This window comes from Malus domestica, chromosome 02 (assembly GCF_042453785.1).
Source record: "Malus domestica chromosome 02, GDT2T_hap1".
NCBI lineage: Eukaryota > Viridiplantae > Streptophyta > Magnoliopsida > Rosales > Rosaceae > Malus > Malus domestica.
In genome coordinates, this window is record NC_091662.1 from 30,632,555 (window position 1) to 30,653,417 (window position 20,863).

The 20,863-nt window shown below is 40.4% G+C and overlaps 3 protein-coding genes across 17 annotated transcripts in view; 2 read left to right on the forward strand and 1 right to left on the reverse strand.

The window, feature by feature from the left end:
• The window catches only part of LOC114821587 (rust resistance kinase Lr10-like), a 90,474-nt gene that overhangs the window by 41,855 nt on the left and 27,756 nt on the right, over positions 1-20,863 (reverse strand). The window lies entirely within an intron of this gene.
• The window catches only part of LOC103424112 (uncharacterized), a 74,125-nt gene that overhangs the window by 31,067 nt on the left and 22,195 nt on the right, over positions 1-20,863 (forward strand). The window lies entirely within an intron of this gene.
• LOC103404174 (uncharacterized) lies at positions 6,838-19,686 on the forward strand. Of its 15 annotated transcripts, XR_011573743.1 has the most exons (11): positions 6,838-6,955; positions 7,084-7,214; positions 7,682-7,789; positions 7,876-7,985; positions 17,108-17,180; positions 17,709-17,791; positions 17,894-18,018; positions 18,484-18,565; positions 18,671-18,755; positions 18,838-19,003; positions 19,154-19,686. XR_011573743.1 is itself a non-coding variant. In XM_070809288.1 (10 exons), exons 6-9 carry the CDS (start codon positions 17,712-17,714, stop codon positions 18,999-19,001), a joined length of 618 nt encoding a protein of 205 aa, XP_070665389.1. In that variant the 5' UTR covers positions 6,838-6,955; positions 7,084-7,214; positions 7,682-7,789; positions 7,876-7,985; positions 17,108-17,180; positions 17,709-17,711; the 3' UTR covers positions 19,002-19,003; positions 19,154-19,686. The 15 variants fall into 15 exon arrangements, 7 of the variants coding, with proteins under 7 accessions (XP_070665389.1, XP_070665370.1, XP_070665382.1 ...); XM_070809288.1 differs by having other exon boundaries at positions 18,671-19,003; XM_070809269.1 differs by having other exon boundaries at positions 6,838-6,929; positions 7,075-7,214; positions 18,671-19,003.

Genomic DNA, 20,863 nt, shown 5'->3' on the forward strand with positions numbered 1-20,863 from the left:
GAGCAACCCAACTTCCAGCCAGGCCCAAATGTATTGGTTTTAGCTGAGAAGCCCGACCTTTGGTCAGGCCCAAAACTTTAAATTACAGTTTTGCCCATACAAAATAACAATTTGATTGTATCGGGAAGGACAATTTTGTCCTTTTAGTTTTGGGCGAGATAGGGGGTAACCGGGTAGATTTCATTTGCTGTCGTTGAATGAAGGTTTCGGGGATGAAGGTTGTGTGTGTGTGTGAGGGAGATGACGATGGAAGGAGAGCGAAGGGGAGGGGAAGGGTTCTCGGCACTGTTGCTGCATGTGGATTTCACAAGTGGGTGAATGGGTATGGTTAGAGAATACCATATAGGTTGTCGGGATTTCAGGAAACGGGGTAGGGGTCATGAATGAACCCTGCTGAGAGTGGGTGCCGGATCTTGCGCTGCATGCCTCAAATCAAAGATAAGTTCATTTTTTTATTGTATTCTTTAATGGTAGCTTAGCTTTTGGAATTGTTTAGTATGTTAGGTCCAGTTTTGGGGGATTTATCTTTTTAGAGAGAGAGATGGACAGGGAGATAAAGATAGACAGAGAGAGAGAGAGGAGGAGGAGGCGGAGGAAGTATGGCTGTGTGCTATTTTTGGTGTTAATTAATGGGTTGGTGCGCAGGGTGAGTGACAGAGTGACAGAGTGACGGAGGGATGTGTGGGAGGGTATGGGTTTTTAGTTCTTTCTTTTGATTCAATAGGTTATACACTGTTTGAAAAACCTTTTTTTTATTTTTTTGTTCTCGTTTGCTTTGTTAAAACCATCATTTGAATTTTTGGGTTTCACTGTGCTCATTTCTCTGTTTCTTCATAATTTGTTGGTGTTTGCTTCTCATCCCTCTGTTGGTAGATCTTTTTCTCATTTCTTGGTTCCTTATGTATTCTTTGGTACAAATCTGTTTACTTTTTGGTTGTGTGATAATCTTAGCAGGTGAACTATATGAACGTTTTTTTGAAACGAGCACAGTGAAGCAAGCGTAGATTGGGAGGCAACCCAATATTTCTATTCATTGCCTTTTTCTGTCATTTTCAATTTTCTTGCATGCTAAACTGAATTATTTCTTTTCTTTGTATTTGGGTTATGTCCACCCTTGGAGTTGATTGCGGAATTATAGTTTGGGGGTCATCATTTGATTTCACTGCAAATTGGGGAAGTTTTTAGTCCAAATGCCGGATCACTTCAAGTATCACCTTCCATTCGAAGTTCACTTCCATGCCATGGAACCTATGGGAGTGTGACTGGAGGCATCGTCCGGCTGCAAGACGTTAAAGAAAGCGCTTCTTGGGAGGCAACCCAAGCTTTCTATCTTTCATCTTTATTTTGAATAATTTTAAATGTTCTTGTTCTGTTTTTCTCTTATTTTCTGGTTTTTGTATTTAAGTCCTACTTTTGTTCCTTTATGCAGGTAATGATTTTGCAATCTCTACCACAACTTCTTGCAAGGTAGTTTTACATTCATAAAAACGAAAGGAACATTAAGCATATAAATACAAGAGGGAGCCTTCACAAAGGCTGCTTAGGAGAAGTTTCAGCAGTCGGCGGAGTCCCAGAAGGAGGAGGCATCAGAGGTTGATCATTTGGAGCTTCATTACGTGGTACAACCCCAGAAGACGAAGGCAAATGCAAATAAGGAAGATCTATGAATCGCTTCACAATCGAAAAGGAACATATGGTAGAAAAATTCAAAGATGAGCATACAAACAAGAAGGAGTCTTCATTGGTCAGGAGGTGTCGCAGCAGTCGAAGGAACATCAGAAAGACGAAGTGTCAGAGCTTGATTGTCCGGAGCACTTGGTGAAGCACCAGATGATGAAGGCAGAAGTTGCCTCAGGAGTAAAGCCATAAACCTTTGATGATCACTCCGAGCCCGAACTTCAGCCTCTTGCAGCTGGTCCAACTTCCTCTTTATGCTTGTTGAGTAGTTAGTTGCGAGCATGTGCAACTCTTTATCTTCATGCCTCAGCGCTCTGACCTCTTGCCAAAGGCTAGCCACTTCAGCCATCAACGACTCCACTTGACGAGTTCGAGCAAGAAGGCGTTGGCCCATGTTTGATACTGAGCCTGCACTTTGGACGCTGAAAGCCAAAGAATCCTGAACAGCCTGCTCGTCAGACCGCTTAGATAGCATCCTACTGTCTCTTGGAGTATGAAGATTTCTAGCAACCACTGCAGCTGTTGCATCATTTCTCATCACAGTGTCCCCAACTGTAAGAGGACCGTTGGAGGATATGAAAGATGGCTGCCAAATGTTACCTGGAGACGAGAGGTCAATATCTTCTTCGATATTCAGGTCAAAACGACGGTCGGATGGGCTAGACATTTTCATAGGTGTTAAAGAAAGAAGAGGTCAGACAAGTCAAGATAGTAGAAATGCAAGAAGGGAGTATTCACAGGCAGAAATTCATGTGTGCTTTGAACATCCTGCGAACCTCTATAAAAAATAGCACACAATGAGATTTCAGGGATCGAATAGGCGAGTTCAGAGATCGATGAAGCGCCTGCTTTCTCCAAAGCTAGGCCTACTCAGGAATCACAGGCTGATCTCAGGTAGTGAAGACGCGCCTGTCTCTCTCAGCCCCGTCAGCACTTGTCACATGCAGAGAAAACTTTGAGGAAATCACGGGCAGTTTGTCGAAGCGCCGATTCCAACCATCTGTCTTTCTCAGCCTCGTCAGCTTTGAGGAAATCACGGGCAGTTTGTCGAAGCGCCGAGTCCAACCGCCTGTCTCTCTCAGCCTCGTCGGCACTCGCTTTCTCAAAAGCTGGGCTTGAAATCACAGGCCAATCTTCAGTTTCTAAATTTGTTCGCACTTGTCACATGCAACCTCTGCACTCAACGAAGCTCAGAACTCGAAGCGCCAATTCCGGATATTAAAGAAGCCTTTGCTTTATCAGACGTGTCAGCATCTGTCAATTGCACATCTGCGTTGCGTAAATCACGCGCAATCTGTCGAAGATTTCTGGAGAAACGGAATGCACGTGAAGTTTACTGTTAAATTACCCCAGGCTTGCTGACACGAGTACTAGAACAATGCCTTCCCAGCCATTAAGAAAAATTCTACAAATGTTAAAGGCAACCTCACTCAACTTTCAGCCTCACTCAACCTTTCTTCCTCTCTGAGAATGTATTCCCGAAGAAGCCTCCCGAGTCACTCTGTGTTTCTCATCCCTTGGGATACCCCTGCAAACAACCCACCCAGAGCAAAAGTATTTCATATCATAACGGTTGAGAGCAAGAGTATCTCATATCATGCTTTCTCCCTGTCCTTTGTCTCGCCAGCACTTGGTATCAATCTTCCGAGCGGGGACCGACTGCCTGGAACCCATTCCTGATTGCTTACCTAACCTTGCTCTCGAGTACTCATCCTTCTTATGTTTCCTCTTCGTCTACCACATAGGGGAAGTGATAATGATACCTCGAAGCATGTGGATACAACGTGCTGATTCATCCTCAACTAAGGACAAGGGAGAAAGCAAGCAAGATGTGGGCACTTGGAAAGATTGAACAAAGAAACAGACTAACACCTCTACCTCGTGCCTGCCTACCGAGCAGAAGAAACAAGCAGAGAAGAATGCAGACTGCACAATCAAACAACCCAGGAACTCTGATATTCCTCGCTCAGGATTCCAAACCAGTTTGAGATTCGCCTACACAAATTGGTGTGTTCTTTCCTTTTCTTTATGTGTCTTTATTTCATTTTATATTTCTTTCCTTCCATTTTCATGTCTTATTGTTCAAAAAAATTCCTTTCATTATCATTGGGGACAATGCTATAATTAAGTTTGGGGGTATTTGGAAATATATTTCGTTAGTTTATTTCTCTATTAAAAAAAAAAAAAAATTTTGCATTTTTATTGTTGTTTGTAGCTACTTCTCAATTCAATGATGAGATTTGATTTTAATTTCCTTCTTACTTTCAAGAAAGTCTAAGTTCTTTTCGTTGTCTTTGTGTTAACTGTGATTTCCAGAAATCAACTTGAAAAAAGAAATGTGCCTAGTCTTGTCAATGTGAAACTTGAGCATGATTTAGCGTTTCATATGTGAATCATGTGAGATTATGTAAACCTTGTGAGTTTTTTAGCCTATACATGATTGAACCATTATGCATCAATCTCATTCCTTCTTGTGCGTATGATCTCACTGTACATGTATCTCTAGAACTTGCTTTATACTACTCGATTCATTAATCAATTCATGTAATAACTTGGAAGTGATATAGGCCATCTTTGGATCGTTTGAGCCTTTCATGCCTACCTTATATGCTATGTTTATCCTTAGTAGCCCTTTGAGCCTTTAACTAAGCCATTTCTTTGTTAACCACATCTCTTTACCTTGCTCCAATATTGGAGTTGAGCCCATACACAAAAATCGATTCCTTATTGTTTTGAGAAAGTATTACATGGGTTGTGCTTTTGGGGGTTTCATTTATATAGAAAGATGGATGGAGTATGTGTATTACAATGAAATGTGAATTTGATGGGTGATGTAGATTTTGAAAATTATTTCAAAAGAAAAAAAAAACGAAAAAAAACGAAAAAAATGAAAATTGGAGAGTGTTGATTTGTTGAAAATGTGTCGGTAGAGTATAAATTTCCTTTTAAAGTTAAATTTGGGGAGTAACAGGTGCTCGAGGTTTTATTATTTTGCTTTCAATTTGAGGTGGTGTGATATTGAGGTGTTGGAAAACTACCAAAGTGTACTTTCTCAAAATTTTTGATTTCCATATCCTTTCTTTCATTAGCCTATCACCTTTAGCCCCATTACAACCGTAATAAAGTCCTATTGATCCAAGGTATTACTTAAATATTGATAAGCGAGTTAGGTGGACAAGCAAGCACATGGCGGCATGTACAATGAGATTACTTGAGTGAAACACATTAACAAAAAATTATGAGTGAATGAGCGTATGTCTTGTGAGAAACTCACATGTTTGCATATGATGATTTAAAGGAGCTTGGAATTGCATTGACATAGCTAGCTCACACATGGCATTTCAACGTTTTGTTTGAAGGAAATTTGGTTAACTATTGGATGATGTTTTGAGCTCTTGCTTACTTCTTGGCAGTGTATCTCATGACTAGCACTTATCTCTGAAATCGAAATTGAGAAGTTGGCTACTAAGTTGTTGAATCTAGTCTTAGTTGAGTGGTTTTGTTTTGCTAGAGGACTAGCAAAAATGTAAGTTTGGGGGTATTTGATCACTCATATATTTCATGCATTTATACCATCCATTTCTAAAGTCTTTGTGATGTTTTTGTGTTAAAGTTGTGGCATTTTACCTTACCTTGTGTTAATGTACAGTTAATTTTATTTTAGGATCAATTTCAAAGAAAATGGGCTGAAAAGAAAATAAAAGAAAAGAAATAAATGGGACGGAAAGGAAGACACTGACAGAATAAAAGAATGAAGAAAGAGGTAGAACGGCAGATAGAGAAGTGGGAAGAAAGTGGAGTGCGCATGGGATGGAAGTGGAACAAAAAGCAGGAGAGGGAGTGAGGAGTGCGGGATAAAAGCAAAGAAAAATAGAAGAATAAGAAAGAAGTGGGAGGACACGGACTGAGTGGAAGAATTAAAGAGAGAAGCAGGGTGCAGGCACGGACAGAAAGGAGAACTGAAGAATAAAAGAGAAGACAGAGAAGCAGAAAAAAGAAGAGAAACTGACGTGAAAGCCAGTGCGCAGAGGGCGCAGAGAGATAGGAGAGATTGTGCGGGAGCAGAAGCACAGAAGCAGAGGGAACAAAATCACAGACTGACAGCAGACGCAAGAGGCACGGCAGAGAGCAAAGCTTCACTCTATTTTTCTTGGTTTTATCTTCTCAAACCCATGTTTTACTTTTGGTTTAATTTGTGAATTATGTGTAACTAAATTTTAAGTAGTTAGGGGCTGTTTTGAAGCCCCGAATATGATTGTAAGTTTGTTGTGATATTTTGTTTGAATGACTTTTATGAAAGGATGAAAATTGTTTCACTACTTATGTGATTGATAAATTCTTTATGTGTTTCTATGGATGCATACATAGTGAGCATATCTAGGATTTTAATGCTATGAATATATGTTTACCTGCCCTTGTTGAATGAGGACCTACATATGTTCTAGAGTAGCACTTGTTAATTGTGGTTAACATGTGAACCGATTTCTAGGATAAGTAAGACAATGCCAGTACTTATCATGCCTTGTGATGACTCAAACTCTTTTCGTTCTTAATGATTTCTACTTGTTAAATCTATGAACACGACATTCTAGATTACATGCTAGGGACTACGTTAAGTTGAAAACGCTATTCTCTTAACATACTACGTAAGAAAAAGTAATAGGTTGTGTTCTAACATTGAGCCAACTTGAGCATCTTCATCCGGAAATAAAAGGAATTTGAATGAAACATAACATGTTTGCATGATTATTTGGTGGTGGATAGCATTTCCCCTAATTCGTTTTCTTAACTTGTGAATTAAAATCTATTGGTATTATTTAAAACTGGTTGAGGTCCTGTTTTGTCCGATTTAATTTAAATAGCTAATCAACTTCAAAAATCCCAAACATTTGTGTGAGCATAGCTTGGTGTGTCTAGTTTATGTGTATAAAATTTCGTTGCATTTGGATAAGTGTAAGTTAGTCTAATAATTATTGTTCGGTGGCTGGTCAGTGGAGACAACCATCCTGTTTTTGTGACATTTTAAGTGTTTGGATAAAACAATTTTCTGCGGAAAAGACCCTTATTTTCATATGCTACAATCGACAAAATTTTAGTGTTAATAAGGAAAATCAATAGGATTATTGTGGGCTACTTTGTGGTGCGTTATAATTACTACCATGCTGTCAGTGGGTGTTAATATCAGGTACCCATGTTCAGTTTTTCGTTTTGATTTGAAGGAATTTCTTGCGGAGAGGAGCAAGGGTTTCTTGGTGAGTTCTTCGGGTTGTGCATATGGGTAATTTTCTTTTCGGTTTAACCCTCTGCTTCTGCTGCTCTCTCTCTTTCTCTCATCCCTGCCTGCTCCTCTCCAATTGTTTGCTGTTCTTAAATATTGTGTTCATTGCCTGATACAAGGGGCTGCAGCAATCTGTTTTATCCTACACGGGACAACGAGGCAATGGCGTGACAACAGGTGAGCTTGGATATCCAAAGAAAAAGAACAGTTGGTTCATCTGCTGGAGTCTGAAGCTTAGAGAAGTGGAGGAAAATTGCAGGTGTGCGAGAAATTTTATTTTGCTGATAGGACTCCTTATTTACTGATGCATTTTGAAATAATTGAAAAGTTGGATTTGAGTTAACAGCTATAAAAATGTAGACATGATTGCTGAGATTATGCTATGAAAGTGGAATAAAAAAATGGTAGTTTATAATATTGCGTACCAATTGTTTTCTCTCTTTTTTACCAAATGATAAGGGTGGTGGCTCAGGCCGCCCCCCTAAGCGTCCCCACTCTTCGACAAGTTGAAATCGTGGTGATAGTTTATGGGCTGTGGTCTTGGGATTCTGCAAATAGAATGAAAAACAGACACTTAACTATCTTGTTATTAAGCATTTCTGCATCATTCAGTTGCTCTTGATTTTCGTCTTTTAAGCGATCTTATTTCTGCGATCTGACTTGAGGAGGGTTTTTAGACCTATGGTTGTGGGTGTTTTCTCTGACCCCATTATCCGAGATTTGTAGACTTGCGATCGGCGGTCAAACATTTTGTGATTCTTGTTTTCTCTGCCTTTCGGTCGTTAAGCGCCGGCAGTCTTTAGATCTTTGGCAAATCAATTTAATACAACCGAGGTATGTTTTATAACTGCTGTCTTTCAATTTTTGTTCTGTATTTTTGTTAATTTGGATGAAGCTCTAATAATTTTGTTTTGGATCAGTTGTGGTCCTCTGTTAGGATTTTCCTGGCTAAGAGGGTATTTGCGTTTTTGTTGCTTGGTTGGTCGATCACAGATTTACGAACAGCTGTGGTGGTCCTGTTATTTTTTTGGTATGTTTTTTCTCCTTTTTGGTTTTTTCCCGGTTTGAGCACCCATTCTTGAAGAATTAAAATGTGTTTATAGTTTTTCAGGAGAGATTAGAAAAGTGATTTCAATTTGGGAAAATTTAATGTTGGTTAAAATTTGTTTATAATTTTTGGGAAGGAATGAGAGGACCCATTGAAGTATGTGTTGTGATTATTTTTTATTCATATTTTTAACAAATTGGGCATGAATTGGTAGGTTAACTGTGTGTGTTTATTATTTGAATCGGCCATGTTTGTCTTTCTATGGTTCTAAAAAATTTGTAAAGGCTGTTAACTTGGAAGAAAATGGGATCGAGGGTGAGGGGAAAACGGCAGAGAAAGCATGGAAGAGAGATTTGGGATTAGGGGTAGGAAAACAGATGAAAAGAATATGATAGAGGAATGGGTTCAGTTCATTTTCACTATTTTTTTTTAACTGATTTGGATTTTGTTTGGGTTTAACTCCGCCTATGTCTTACATGGCCGGTCCCAAGCCCGGATAAAGGAGGAGGGGGAGGGCGTCAGGTAGTCGACAGCCGGCACTCCATGATCATGTCGAATCCTTATGAAAATGAATCCAGAACAAAATCGCGCTAAAGCTAGGACGTCACCCGTAAGTGGCGCGCTGTATGGCCCGAGCACAGTGATAAGTGAGCAAGGGTCGCTGTATCTCCATCGGCACCCGGATGCAGTGTTAAATGAGCAAGGGGGCCATAGAAACTTCTTTTCGAACGACTCCACTCAAAGTTGTTTGAGAGCATATGCTCCTATCAACTTTACCCGGAACACACAAAAGAAGTACTTTGATCCTATTAGACGGGGGAGGGTGAAGAAGCTAGGACAGAAGGGTAGAGTTCAAGAGAGCAAAATGCGTTTAGGAACGTGGAATATAGGAACCTTAACGGGAAAATCTATGGAAGTAGTGGAAGTTATGGTGAGGAGAAGGATAAATATTATGTGCCTACAAGAAACTAAGTGGGTTGGTAGTAAGGCAAAGGATCTAGAAAACTCAGGGTTTAAACTTTGGTATTCGGGCACAAATAGAACGAGAAATAGTGTTGGCATCATCGTGGACAAGACCTTGGTACAAGATGTTGTAGATGTCAAGAGGGTAGGAGATAGAATCATGGCAATCAAGATTGTAATAGGACAAGAACTTATCAATGTGATTAGTGCGTACGCACCTCAAGTAGGGTTGGATACGAGTTCGAAGGAGAAATTTTGGGAAGATCTTGGAGACTTGGTGCAAGGAATTGCTCAGACGGAGAAGTTATTTATAGGAGGAGATGGACACGTGGGCAGGGAGACAGGCAACTATGGAGGTTTTCATGGTGGCCATGGTTTTGGGGAGAGAAACGAGGATGGGGAAGCTATCTTGGATTTTGCAATGGCATATGATCTCTTCTTAGCCAACACCTTCTTTAAGAAAAGAGAAGAACATGTGATCACCTACAAGAGTGGGTCGTCAAAAACACAAATAGATTTTCTTCTAATGAGGAAAGGGGATCGTATAACTTGTAAGGATTGCAAAGTTATACCAGGAGAGAGCGTGGCTAATCAACATCGCTTGTTGGTGATGGATGTACATATCAAAAGAGTAAGACAAAAGAACAAGACTTGGAAGTGCCCAAGGACTAGATGGTGGAATCTAAAAGAAGAAAAACAAGTCATTTTCAAAGAGAAGGTAATCACCCAATGTGTGTGGGATAGAGAGGGGGAAGCTAGCCAAATGTGGGATTCCATGGCTAGTTGTATCCGAAAAGTAGCAAAAGAGGTATTAGGAGAGTCCAAGGGCTTTGCCCCACACCAAAAGGAATCTTGGTGGTGGAATGAGGAGGTACAAACAAAGGTGAAGGCTAAGAAGGAATGTTGTAAAGCCTTATACAAGGAGAGGACCGATGAAAATGGTGAAAGGTATAGAAAAGCGAAGCAAGAGGCGAAGAAAGCTGTCAGAGAAGCTAAGTTAGCGGCTTACGACGATATGTATAAACGACTAGATACCAAAGAAGGAGAGTTGGATATCTATAAACTATCTAGAGCAAGGGAAAAGAAGACAAGGGACCTAAACCAAGTGAGATGCATCAAGGATGAGGATGGAAAGGTTCTTGCTACAGAGAACGCGGTTAAAGACAGATGGAGAGGTTATTTTCATAATCTCTTCAATGAAGGACATGAAATGAGTGCTTCTTTAGGGGAGTTGAGTAACTCAGAAGAGTGTAGAAACTACTCTTTTTATCGTCGAATCCGGAAGGAAGAAGTGGTTGTAGCTTTGAAGAAGATGAAGCTTAAAAAAGCAATAGGCCCAGACGATATACCAATCGAAGTGTGGAAACTTTTGGGAGAGACAGGTATAACATGGCTCACTGACCTTTTCAATAGGATTTTGAAAACGAAGAAGATGCCAAATGAGTGGCGAACGAGCACTTTGGTGCCTATCTACAAGAATAAGGGTGACGTACAAAATTGCATGAACTATAGGGGTATTAAGCTAATGAGTCATACAATGAAGCTCTGGGAGAGAGTCATTGAGCATAGATTGAGGCAAGAGACACGGGTTTCGGACAACCAATTCGGGTTCATGCCAGGGTGCTCAACCATGGAGGCAATCTATCTCTTACGAAGATTGATGGAAAGATATAGAGATGGGAAAAAGGATTTACACATGGTCTTTATAGATTTGGAAAAAGCGTATGATAGGGTCCCAAGAGACATTCTTTGGAGGATTTTAGAGAAGAAAGGAGTACGAGTAGCATATATCCAAGCTATAAAGGATATGTATGAAGGAGCAAAGACTGCCGTAAGAACTCATGAAGGACAAACCGAAAGCTTTCCCATAACTGTAGGATTACATCAAGGCTCATCCTTAAGTCCTTACCTTTTTGCGTTGGTAATGGATGAGTTAACAGGACATATTCAAGATGATATTCCTTGGTGTATGCTTTTCGCAGACGATATAGTGTTGATAGATGAAACTCAGGAAGGGGTAAATGCAAAGCTTAACCTTTGGAGAGAAGTGTTGGAATCTAAAGGTCTTCGCCTAAGCCGATCAAAGACAGAATATATGGAGTGCAAGTTCAGTGCAAATGAAGGCCAAAACGAGTTAGGGGTGAGGATCGGAGATCAAGAAATACCAAAGAGCGACCGTTTTCGTTACCTAGGATCTATCTTGCAAAAGAACGGAGAATTAGATGGAGATCTCAACCATAGAATACAAGCTGGATGGATGAAGTGGAAGAGTGCATCCGGCGTGTTATGTGACCGCCGTATGCCACTGAAGCTCAAGGGAAAATTTTATAGGACGGCAATAAGGCCGGCGATGCTGTATGGCACAGAATGTTGGGCGGTGAAACATCAACACGTACACAAAATGGGTGTAGCGGAGATGAAGATGCTTCGTTGGATGTGTGGGCACACGAGAAAGGATAAGATTAGGAATGAGGATATTCGGGGTAAAGTAGGAGTAGCCGAAATTAAAGGAAAGATGAGAGAAAATCGGTTACGGTGGTTTGGACATGTGCAAAGAAGGCCTACTGACGCTCCGATTAGAAGATGCGACTATGGGACAGAGGTTCAGGGCCGAAGGGGTAGAGGAAGACCTAGGAAAACTTTGAAAGAGACTCTAAGAAAAGACTTAGAGTACTTGAATCTAACGAAGGACATGACACAGGATCGAGCACAATGGCGTTCTAAGATTCATATAGCCGATCCCACTCAGTGACTTGGATTTTCCAAGTCTCCAACCGAGAAGTTTTCCTCACTCGGAAAATTAAGGGAACACTACCCCAACCTACATGCTCCATTCAGAAAGCTTCAACATACAAGCTTCAACAAAAGAAAATTCAAAGAACTTAGCGAAGAAGACTTTGGTGTATCTAACACAATACGTTGAAATGAAGGAAAGCTTATTTATTGATATCCCCGATAAGCTACAAATATGTACATATACATGAGTCAAAATAAACACACAAGAGGGAGTCTTCACAAAGGTTGCTTAGGAGAAGTCTCAGCAGTCGGTAGAGCCCCAGAAAGAGAAGGCACCGGAGGGGGATCATTTGGAGCCTCAGTACTGGACAGAACCCTAGAAGGAGGAGGCATCAGAGGTTGACCATTTGGAGCTTCATTACGCGGTACAGCCCCAGAAGACGAAGGCAATAAATGCCTTTGGAACAAACCCACAAATCTCTGATGATCAAGTAAAACCTGACCATCAGTTTCCTTCATCTGGTCAAGTTTCCTCTTCATGTTTGTAGCATAGTCATGTGCGAGCCGGTGCAACTGTTTATTCTCATGCTTGAGCCCTCTAATCTCCTGTTTGAGACTCATCACTTCAGCCGCCAATGATTCAACTTGGCGGGTTCGAGCAAATAGGCGTTGGGCCATATTAGACACAGAACCTGTACACTGAACACTGAGAGCTAGCGAATCCTTAACAGCTAACTCATCAGACCGTTTGGAAAGTAGTCTGTTATCTTTGGGAGTGAGAAGGTTCCTGGCCACCACCGCAGCGGTCATATCATTCTTCATCACGGAATCCCCAACGGTAAGAGGACCAGTAGGGGAGACGAAGGATGGGCGCCATATGTTGTCTGGAGAAGGCGGGGCTGTCTCTTCAACAAGGTTCAAGTCAAAACGACGGTCGGAGGGGCCAGACATTTTCAAATGTGTTGAAGAGAGAAGAGGTCGGACAAATCAAGATCTTAGAAGTGTAAGAATGAAGCTTCTACTGGTGGAGATTCAAGTGTGCTTTGGAACTTAATGCCAGCCCCTATAAAAATCTGCACTCGATGGAGCTTCAGAAATCGAAGAGGCGCCTGCTCAGAAATCGAAAAGGCGTTTGCTTTCTCAAAAGCTGGGCTGCTTAGAGATCACGAGGGTTGATCTCAGAAATCGAAGAGGCGTTTGCTTTCTCAAAAGTTGGGCTGCTCAAAGACCTCGAAGGCTGATCTCAGAAATCGAAGAGGCGCTCGCTTTCTCAAAAGCTGGGCTCCCTAGAGACCACGAGGGCCGATCTCAGAAATCGAAGAGGCACCTACTTTTCCAGCCTTGTCAGCACCTGTCACACGCACACTCAGCTTTGCGGAAATTATGGGCATTCTGTCGAAGACTTCTGGGGAAGTAGAAAACACATGAATCTTACTGTTCAATCACCCACTTCCCACACGCAACAATAGCTCATGGGTACCACAGATAACTTTGCCAAAGTTCTCTGCCAAAGTTGAGCACGTGAAGCTTGCAGCTCCCACTACATCGCTCTGACCAAGAAGGGTAAAAGAATAGCAAAGAAACAGCACTAACAAAGTTTAGACCCATAAATTTTGAAGGTCTAGCTACCATATTATTACCCACAAGGGTAAAGGAACAGTACCACTGCTGGATAATTGGAAAGTCCCTGTTTGTCAACCTCTGTGCTTCGTGGCAAGGTAGACTAGCAAACATGCCCAACCTTTACTCACATTCGAGAAAACACTCCCAATAAGATTGCTTGCTCCAAAATCGAAGAGGCACCGTCCTCCGAATCTCGAGAGCCAGACTCCCAACATGACTACTTTCTTAAAAATCGAAGAGAGGGTAAATGAACAGTACCATTGCTGGATAATTGGAAAGTCCCTGTGTGTCAACCTCTGTGCTTCGTGGCAAGGTAGACTAGCAAACATGCCCAACCTTTACTCACATTCGAGAAAACACTCCCAACAAGATTGCTTGCTCCAAAATCGAAGAGGCACCGCCCTCCGAATCTCGAGAGCCAGACTCCAAACATGATTACTTTCTCAAAAATCGAAGAGACACTGCTCCCCGAATCTTCGAGAGCCAGACCCCCATCATGATTGCTTTCTCAAAAATCGATGAGGCATCGTTCTCCGAATCAATCGAAGAGGCGCTCGCTTTCTCAAAAGCTGGGCTGCTCAGAGACCACGAGGGCCGATCTCAGAAATCGAAAAGGCACCTACTTTTCTAGCCTTGTCAGCACCTGTCACACGCACACTCAGCTTTGCAGAAATTATGGGCATTCTGTCAAAGACTTCTGGTGAAGTAGAAAGCACATGAATCTTACTGTTCAATCACCCACTTCCCACACGCAACAATAGCTCATGGGTACCACAGATAACTTTGCCAAAGTTCTCTGCCAAAGTTGAGCACGTGAAGCTTGCAGCTCCCACTACATCGCTCTGACCAAGAAGGGTAAAAGAATAGCAAAGAAACAGCACTAACAAAGTTTAGACCCATAAATTTTGAAGGTCTAGCTACCATATTATTACCCACAAGGGTAAAGGAACAGTACCACTGCTGGATAATTGGAAAGTCCCTGTTTGTCAACCTCTGTGCTTCGTGGTAAGGTAGACTAGCAAACATGCCCAACCTTTACTCACATTCGAGAAAACACTCCCAACAAGATTGATTGCTCCAAAATCGAAGAGCCACCGTCCTCCGAATCACGAGAGCCAGACTCCCAACATGACTACTTTCTCAAAATCGAAGAGAGGGTAAAGGAACAGTACCATTGTTGGATAATTGGAAAGTCCCTGTGTGTCAACCTTTGTGCTTCGTGGCAAGGTAGACTAGCAAACATGCCCAACCTTTACTCACATTCGAGACAACAGTCCCAACAAGATTGCTTGCTCCAAAATCGAAGAGGCACCGCCCTCCGAATCTCGAGAGCCAGACTCCCAACATGATTACTTTCTCAAAAATCGAAGAGACACTGCTCTCCGAATCTCGAGAGCCAGACCCCCAGCATGATTGCTTTCTCAAAAATCGAAGTGGCATCGTTATCCGAATCTCGAGAGCCAGACTCCCAACATGATTACTTTCTCAAAAATCGAAGAGACACTGCTCTCCGAATCTCGAAAGCCAGACCCCCAGCATGATTGCTTTCTCAAAAATCGAAGAGGCATCGTTCTCCGAATCTCGAGAGCCAGATACCACATACCACTTTTTCAAAGTGCTCTGACAGAGTTAAAACATGTGAAACTGGCAGCTCCCACTACCGTGCTATGACCAAGCAGGGTAAAGGAATAACATTACTACTTGTTAGGGAGACTCCTATATATGTTGACCTCCATCCCCAACAGACAGGCAGACCTGCAAAAATGCTCAACCCTTCATCATATCTGAGAGGGCACTCCCAACGAAGCCTTTCGAAATATTCAGCTTTCTTTCCCCCCGATAATACCTCTGCAAATAAGCTATACTAGAGCAAGAATATCTCATATCATCAGGGTTAAAAGCAAGAGTATCCCATATCATGCTTTTTCCCTGTCTTTTCCTTTGGCCTTGTTTTTACCTGCAAGACAAGGAGAAAGAGAGCAATGAGTCAGCACTTGGAATCAAGCTTCCAGCTAGGAACTGACTGCCTGTAACCCCTTACCTGATTACTTACCTGGCATTGCTCTCGAGTACTCATCTTCAACATCTTATGTTTCCAGGGAAGATTCCGCATCTGCTTGAGGAACAGATAGGGCAAGTGCGAAAGATACAAGGAAGCATGTGGAGACAAGCGTAACAGCACACGTGCCGATACATCCATTACTCTGTCAAAAGCAAAAGTATCCCATATCAGCAGGGTGGAAAGTACTCTAGATTTGATGGACTTGTTTTGACCCTCAAATTCTTCAGTCGACCTTATACTCTGGAGGAAACCAGAAAACCCTCCAGCTCAGTTCAAGAATAAGCCTGTGGAAAGTTACTTCTTCAAAAGCAAAAGTATCTCATATCATCTCTTCTCATTTTTCTTCTCTTTATCCTTCATGCTGCTGCAAGATGGGGAGAAGGTGAACAATCAGTCGGAGCTCTGATTGCTTACCTTGTCTGTCACCTCTTTCAGCAGACCCCCTAGCTCGGCGACTTGGGGGACTCCTACTACATGGTTTGTATCGCGCTTGACCAAGCCTGAAACTACAAGTAAGCTTCAAGTGAAATTGATACATTACCTTGTGCATCTCCACCAGTTAAAGATACCACCCCTGGATGGAGGAAGAGTACTTCCAGAAAAGATGCCACATCTACCTATGAGACAGATAAGGCAAGTCAAGACGACACCACACTCCGATACTTAGAAGTTTCGTGATTACGAGATCATTCTCCCACAATATTTCCTAATGTCATTTGTACTAAATCATTCACTTGTACTCACTAAAGGAGAGCTTGAACCTATGTACTTGTGTAAACCCTTCACAATTAATGAGAACTCTTCTATTCCGTGGACGTAGCCAATCTGGGTGAACCACGTACATCTTGTGTTTGCTTTCCTATCTCTATCCATTTATATACCTATCCACACTAATGACCGGAGCAATCTAGCGAAGATCACAAAAAGCGACCGTTTTCGCTACCTAGGATCTTATCTTGCAAGAGAACGGAGAATTAGATGGAGATCTCAACCATAGAATACGAGCTGGATGGATGAAGTGTAAGAATGCATCCGGCGTGTTGTGTGACTGTCGTAGGCCACTAAAGCTCAAGGGAAAATTTTATAGGACGGCAATAAGGCCAACGATGTTGTATGGCATAGAATGTTAGGCGGTGAAGCATCAACACGTACACAAAATGGGTGTAGCGGAGATGAGGATGCTTCGTGGGATGTGTGGGCACACGAGAAAGGATAAGATTGGGAATGAGGATATCCGAGGTAAAGTAGGAGTAGCCGAAATTGTAGGAAAGATGAGAGAAAATCGGCTCCGGTGATTTGGACATGTGCAAAGAAGGCCGAATGACACTCCGGTTCGAAGATGTGACTACGGGACAGAGGTTCAGGGCCGAAGGGGTAGAGGAAGATCTAGGAAAACTTTGGAAGAGACTCTAAGAAAAGACTTAGAGTACTTGGATCTAACGGAGGACATGATACAAAACCGAGCGCAATGGCGTTCTAGGATTCATATAGCCGACCCCACTTAGTGGGAAAAGGCTTTGTTGTTCTTGTTGTTGTTGTTGGATTTTGTTTGGGTTTGAGGCCATCATTGGCGTTAAGACGTTTATTATCAGATCGTGTGTTTTTTGCTAACTTTTATTGGTAATTTTAATGTTGTTCTTATGATTTTGTGTGGTAGGGTTTCTGATTTTTATCGTTATTCATTTGGTTTTTTGTGTGTGTTGGTTTGTTTATTTTGCAGGTTGTGTTTGTGCTGGGACAACATTTTCCACCTTCTGTTTGCACTGGGATGATTGCGTTTTAAAACTGTTGGGGTGAGATTTACATATGGAATCATTCCATTTTTTTTCTTCCAAATATGTGCATTTAGTTCTCTTTTATTTTAAATTTTAAAAATTAAATCGTTATTTGAGTAAAATGTTTTATCAGTTTATGTTATGTGTTGTGACCAGGAATTCTGTTGGATTTGCGAATTTTGGTTTGATGAGAGAAATGAGGAGTTTTTTTTGTTTGAATTTTTTATTGGACCGATTTTCAATTGGATTGCATTCTGCCTTTTTGCACCATTCGTATGCAAGCAATTCATTGTTTTAAATACAATTTGAAGAGAGCTGGGTTGCGGGTTGGATATAAAATGTTAAGGTGAGATAAAATCGAGATACCAAGGGTGGAAGAATGATTCAGAATTGGGGGAGGAAAACAGAGGGAAGATAGAAGAGTATAAGAGAAGGATAGGGTTGACCTCATTTAGAGTTTTTATTTACTTATTTTTTTTTATAAATTGATTCAGGACTTGCATATCATTTCTAAATTTCTAACATTTTTGTTTAATTTGACTCCAGTTGATGGAAAACAGAGCTCTTACTCCTATCAATCAGTTGGTCCCGTACATAAATGCAGAAAAATCAAGGTTCGAGTTTGCAGAGTATGCAGACCAAGGTTTCCCGAAACTACTGGTGCATATTCAGGCTTGCATTGTATATTACTTACCTATTAAAAATTTGTTTGGAATTTGCTTTTCCCACAGAGGAGAAGAGCTGACAGTTACGCTGTGGGCAGATGTTGCTCGAAGTATTGCTTCTTTATCCATTGAATCATTGTCTCTGCCGATCATTGTGGTTTTCACAAGTTTAAAGGTCAAGCTGTACCTAGGTATTTGACTTAGTTAAAAACTAATCTATTTACTATTAATTTTTCTATTATATTCAAACGTTATTTAATATATACTCTACTAATATTTTCTTAACATGTCACACAAACATATTCACTTCTTTTGATCAATTTTTTACAGCGTTTCATATAAAAGCTAACATTTAGTTGAAATTGATTAGCAACTCTTTTCTTGCATGTATACATACGAATTAAACAATAGTATTAAACTATTTGTTATCATTCTCAGTTTTTGTTTTAGAATTAGATTAATATATTTAACCTGTTTTAGAATTAGAATTATTTGGTATCACTCTCAGTATTTGTTTTAGAATTAGAATTAGATTAATATACTGAGATTATTTAGACAAATCTAGCATTTTCTCAAAATATTTGACTTTTAAACTTAGATTAATATATTTAGCAGTTTTTTAACATGCAATTTTTCATTAATTTTTCAACACACAGACAAGATAGTCTTGAACACCATTGGTTCATCACTTTTCTTCATTGATCTAGATATTCTGGAAGTAAATTCATACAAATCAGTGTAAGTGTGTTTACTTTGTTTAAAAAAATATTATATGCTCTCACAATAAAAGAAGGGCTATTCTCACAAAATTTATGAACTAATGTTCTGTTTTAACCTCTACAGCTTTTCCAAATGCACAGAACCTCTAAAAATACTGCCACCTTTTACAAAACAGGCCCGTGAAGCTCAAATCTTGCAGACAGCGAAGGTCACAATTGCAGACGCTGAAATTTTCATGCCAAAATATGATGTGGAGGATGAGAAATTGTTTGCTGTTGTTCTCTTTTCAGTTTTGCAGGCGATGATCTTTTACCAAATGTCGAGGAGCTTCCATGGGACATGCTCTATGCTCTCGCTTCCCAGTTGCCTCTGTTGGGGTTGGAAAAGCTACAGATCACAATGTAAGTCAAAAACAGTAAAGTTCCCAAGATGTTCTGTGCTGGAGCAGATTTAAAGGTACGAATTTTTAATTTTTTTGTGAAGTCGATGTTTTGTTTTAAAAGGAGTTTATAATGGATTGATTGGACAAGTACAGAGTGTTTGTTTGTTTGGTTGAATGTAAAAAGGAATTGGAAGAATGATGAAAGTACTTGCATTTGGTTGTAGTTGGTCAGGCACTGAAGGACCGGTCAATACGAAGTGCATCTGTGGGACAATAGTTGAAAGAAGGCCAGAGCAGGAAGAGAAGGCAAGGTTTGTGAAGAAAAACAGTAAAAGGTCGTACCCAGTGCACAAGGCTCCCGCTTTACGCAAGGTCTGGGAGAGGTGAATGTCGGCTAGCCTTACCCCCATTCTGCTTTTGTTTAATTAGAAGAAATGTGCATTTTTTTTTCCCAGTCAAATTCTGCTTTTGTTCTGACTATTTTCCTTACTGTATGCTGATTTTATTATTTAATTTTTGGTTTTTCCTTGATTGGCTTGGGAATTACAATCAAATGATGAATCTTCAGTTTACTTGGGTAAGCATTTTTTAACATATAATTTAGCTGACCATTTTAACTGTCAGACCATGTTGTTTTTGGTTATCTAATCATTCCAAGATGGCAAGTTAGGATTGGAAGGGTTGCTAGAAATAAGGATTATATCTTGGGACATTCGGTGAGTGATTTTTCAAACTTTCAGTTTTACAAGACAAAATATCTATTTTTGTGTGTATTCTTCAAGCATGTTATCATTATTTAGGTTGTAGGAAAAAAAGAGAGTGACTTGAGGTGTTTTTAGATATTTTTGTGTGTATTCTTCACAATGTATTAAAAGCGCGAGGCGTGGGCGAGGCGTCCGAGGGATAGCCCACGCCTCACGCCTTACGGGACCTAAATTTTTTAATATATACACTGAGCGTACACATATATTATATTAAAAAAAATTATTAATCAATAATCACCCTGAGCACACATATATATTATAAATACATATATACACATATATATACATATATATACATATATTATGTTATATATATATATATAAAATAGAGGATGAAAAGCACAATGAGCACACATATAACAATGCATGCAGACAGCACACAATATAGTGCAAGGAATAGGTATGAGGTAGTTAAAACCCTACCCAAAATCTGGGTTTGGGAGTAAAAATAAAAAAAAAAAAAAAATTGCATGAGGCGCGCCTAGACGGCTCCGACAACGCCTTCCGGCGCCTTCCGCCCACTCCCTCAAAACAAAGGCGGCAACCCTCAAGTCCAGCCTCACAGGGTGCCTAGGCGCACCCTGAGGTGAGCCTTTTAAAACATTGATTCTTCAAGCATGCTATCATAATATTTGTAACTATAAAAAATAATATACTATTATACCTCTGTTTCTCTTTTCTTTGTTTTCATGAGAAATTAATTGCCATTGGCAGCACTATAGAAAGCCATCTTTCTCCATTATTCTCCGCTTCATGCATAATTACATAATTCTACTATCACAGTTGTCAGTCCTGAACAATAATGCAAGTCTAGTGGCAAAAACCACCTCAATGAACAACTCACACACACACACAGACACTGATCATACATCTCTAACTCTCTTTTTCAAATAACACACTCTGATCCAAAACAGGGTAAATAAAATGCACATCCTTATACATTTCTAACTTTGTTTTTCGAAATCCAAAATAGGGTATTCTAACTCTCTTTTTCATTCATTTCTTACAAACCAATCATACATTTAAAATAGGCTTTGAATAAAAATAGGGTATATAATTATATACCTCAAAATGCCTAGGAACCAACTTCCCCCTCCAACGATTCAAATTCTTGAAATTGCCAACACAGTAAATCCATTAGTACTATATAAATGAAAACACAATTGAAAC

What these genes read in the sequence shown, in the direction of transcription:
- LOC103404174 (XM_070809288.1), top strand. Translation starts at nt 17,712, where the DNA reads ATGGAAAACAGAGCTCTTACTCCTATCAATCAGTTGGTCCCGTACATA. An exon ending in AAAGGTCAAGCTGTACCTAG is followed by an intron (nt 18,019 to 18,483) that starts GTATTTGACTTA and finishes TTCAACACACAG; the next exon opens with ACAAGATAGTCTTGAACACC. An exon ending in GTAAATTCATACAAATCAGT is followed by an intron (nt 18,566 to 18,670) that starts GTAAGTGTGTTT and finishes TAACCTCTACAG; the next exon opens with CTTTTCCAAATGCACAGAAC.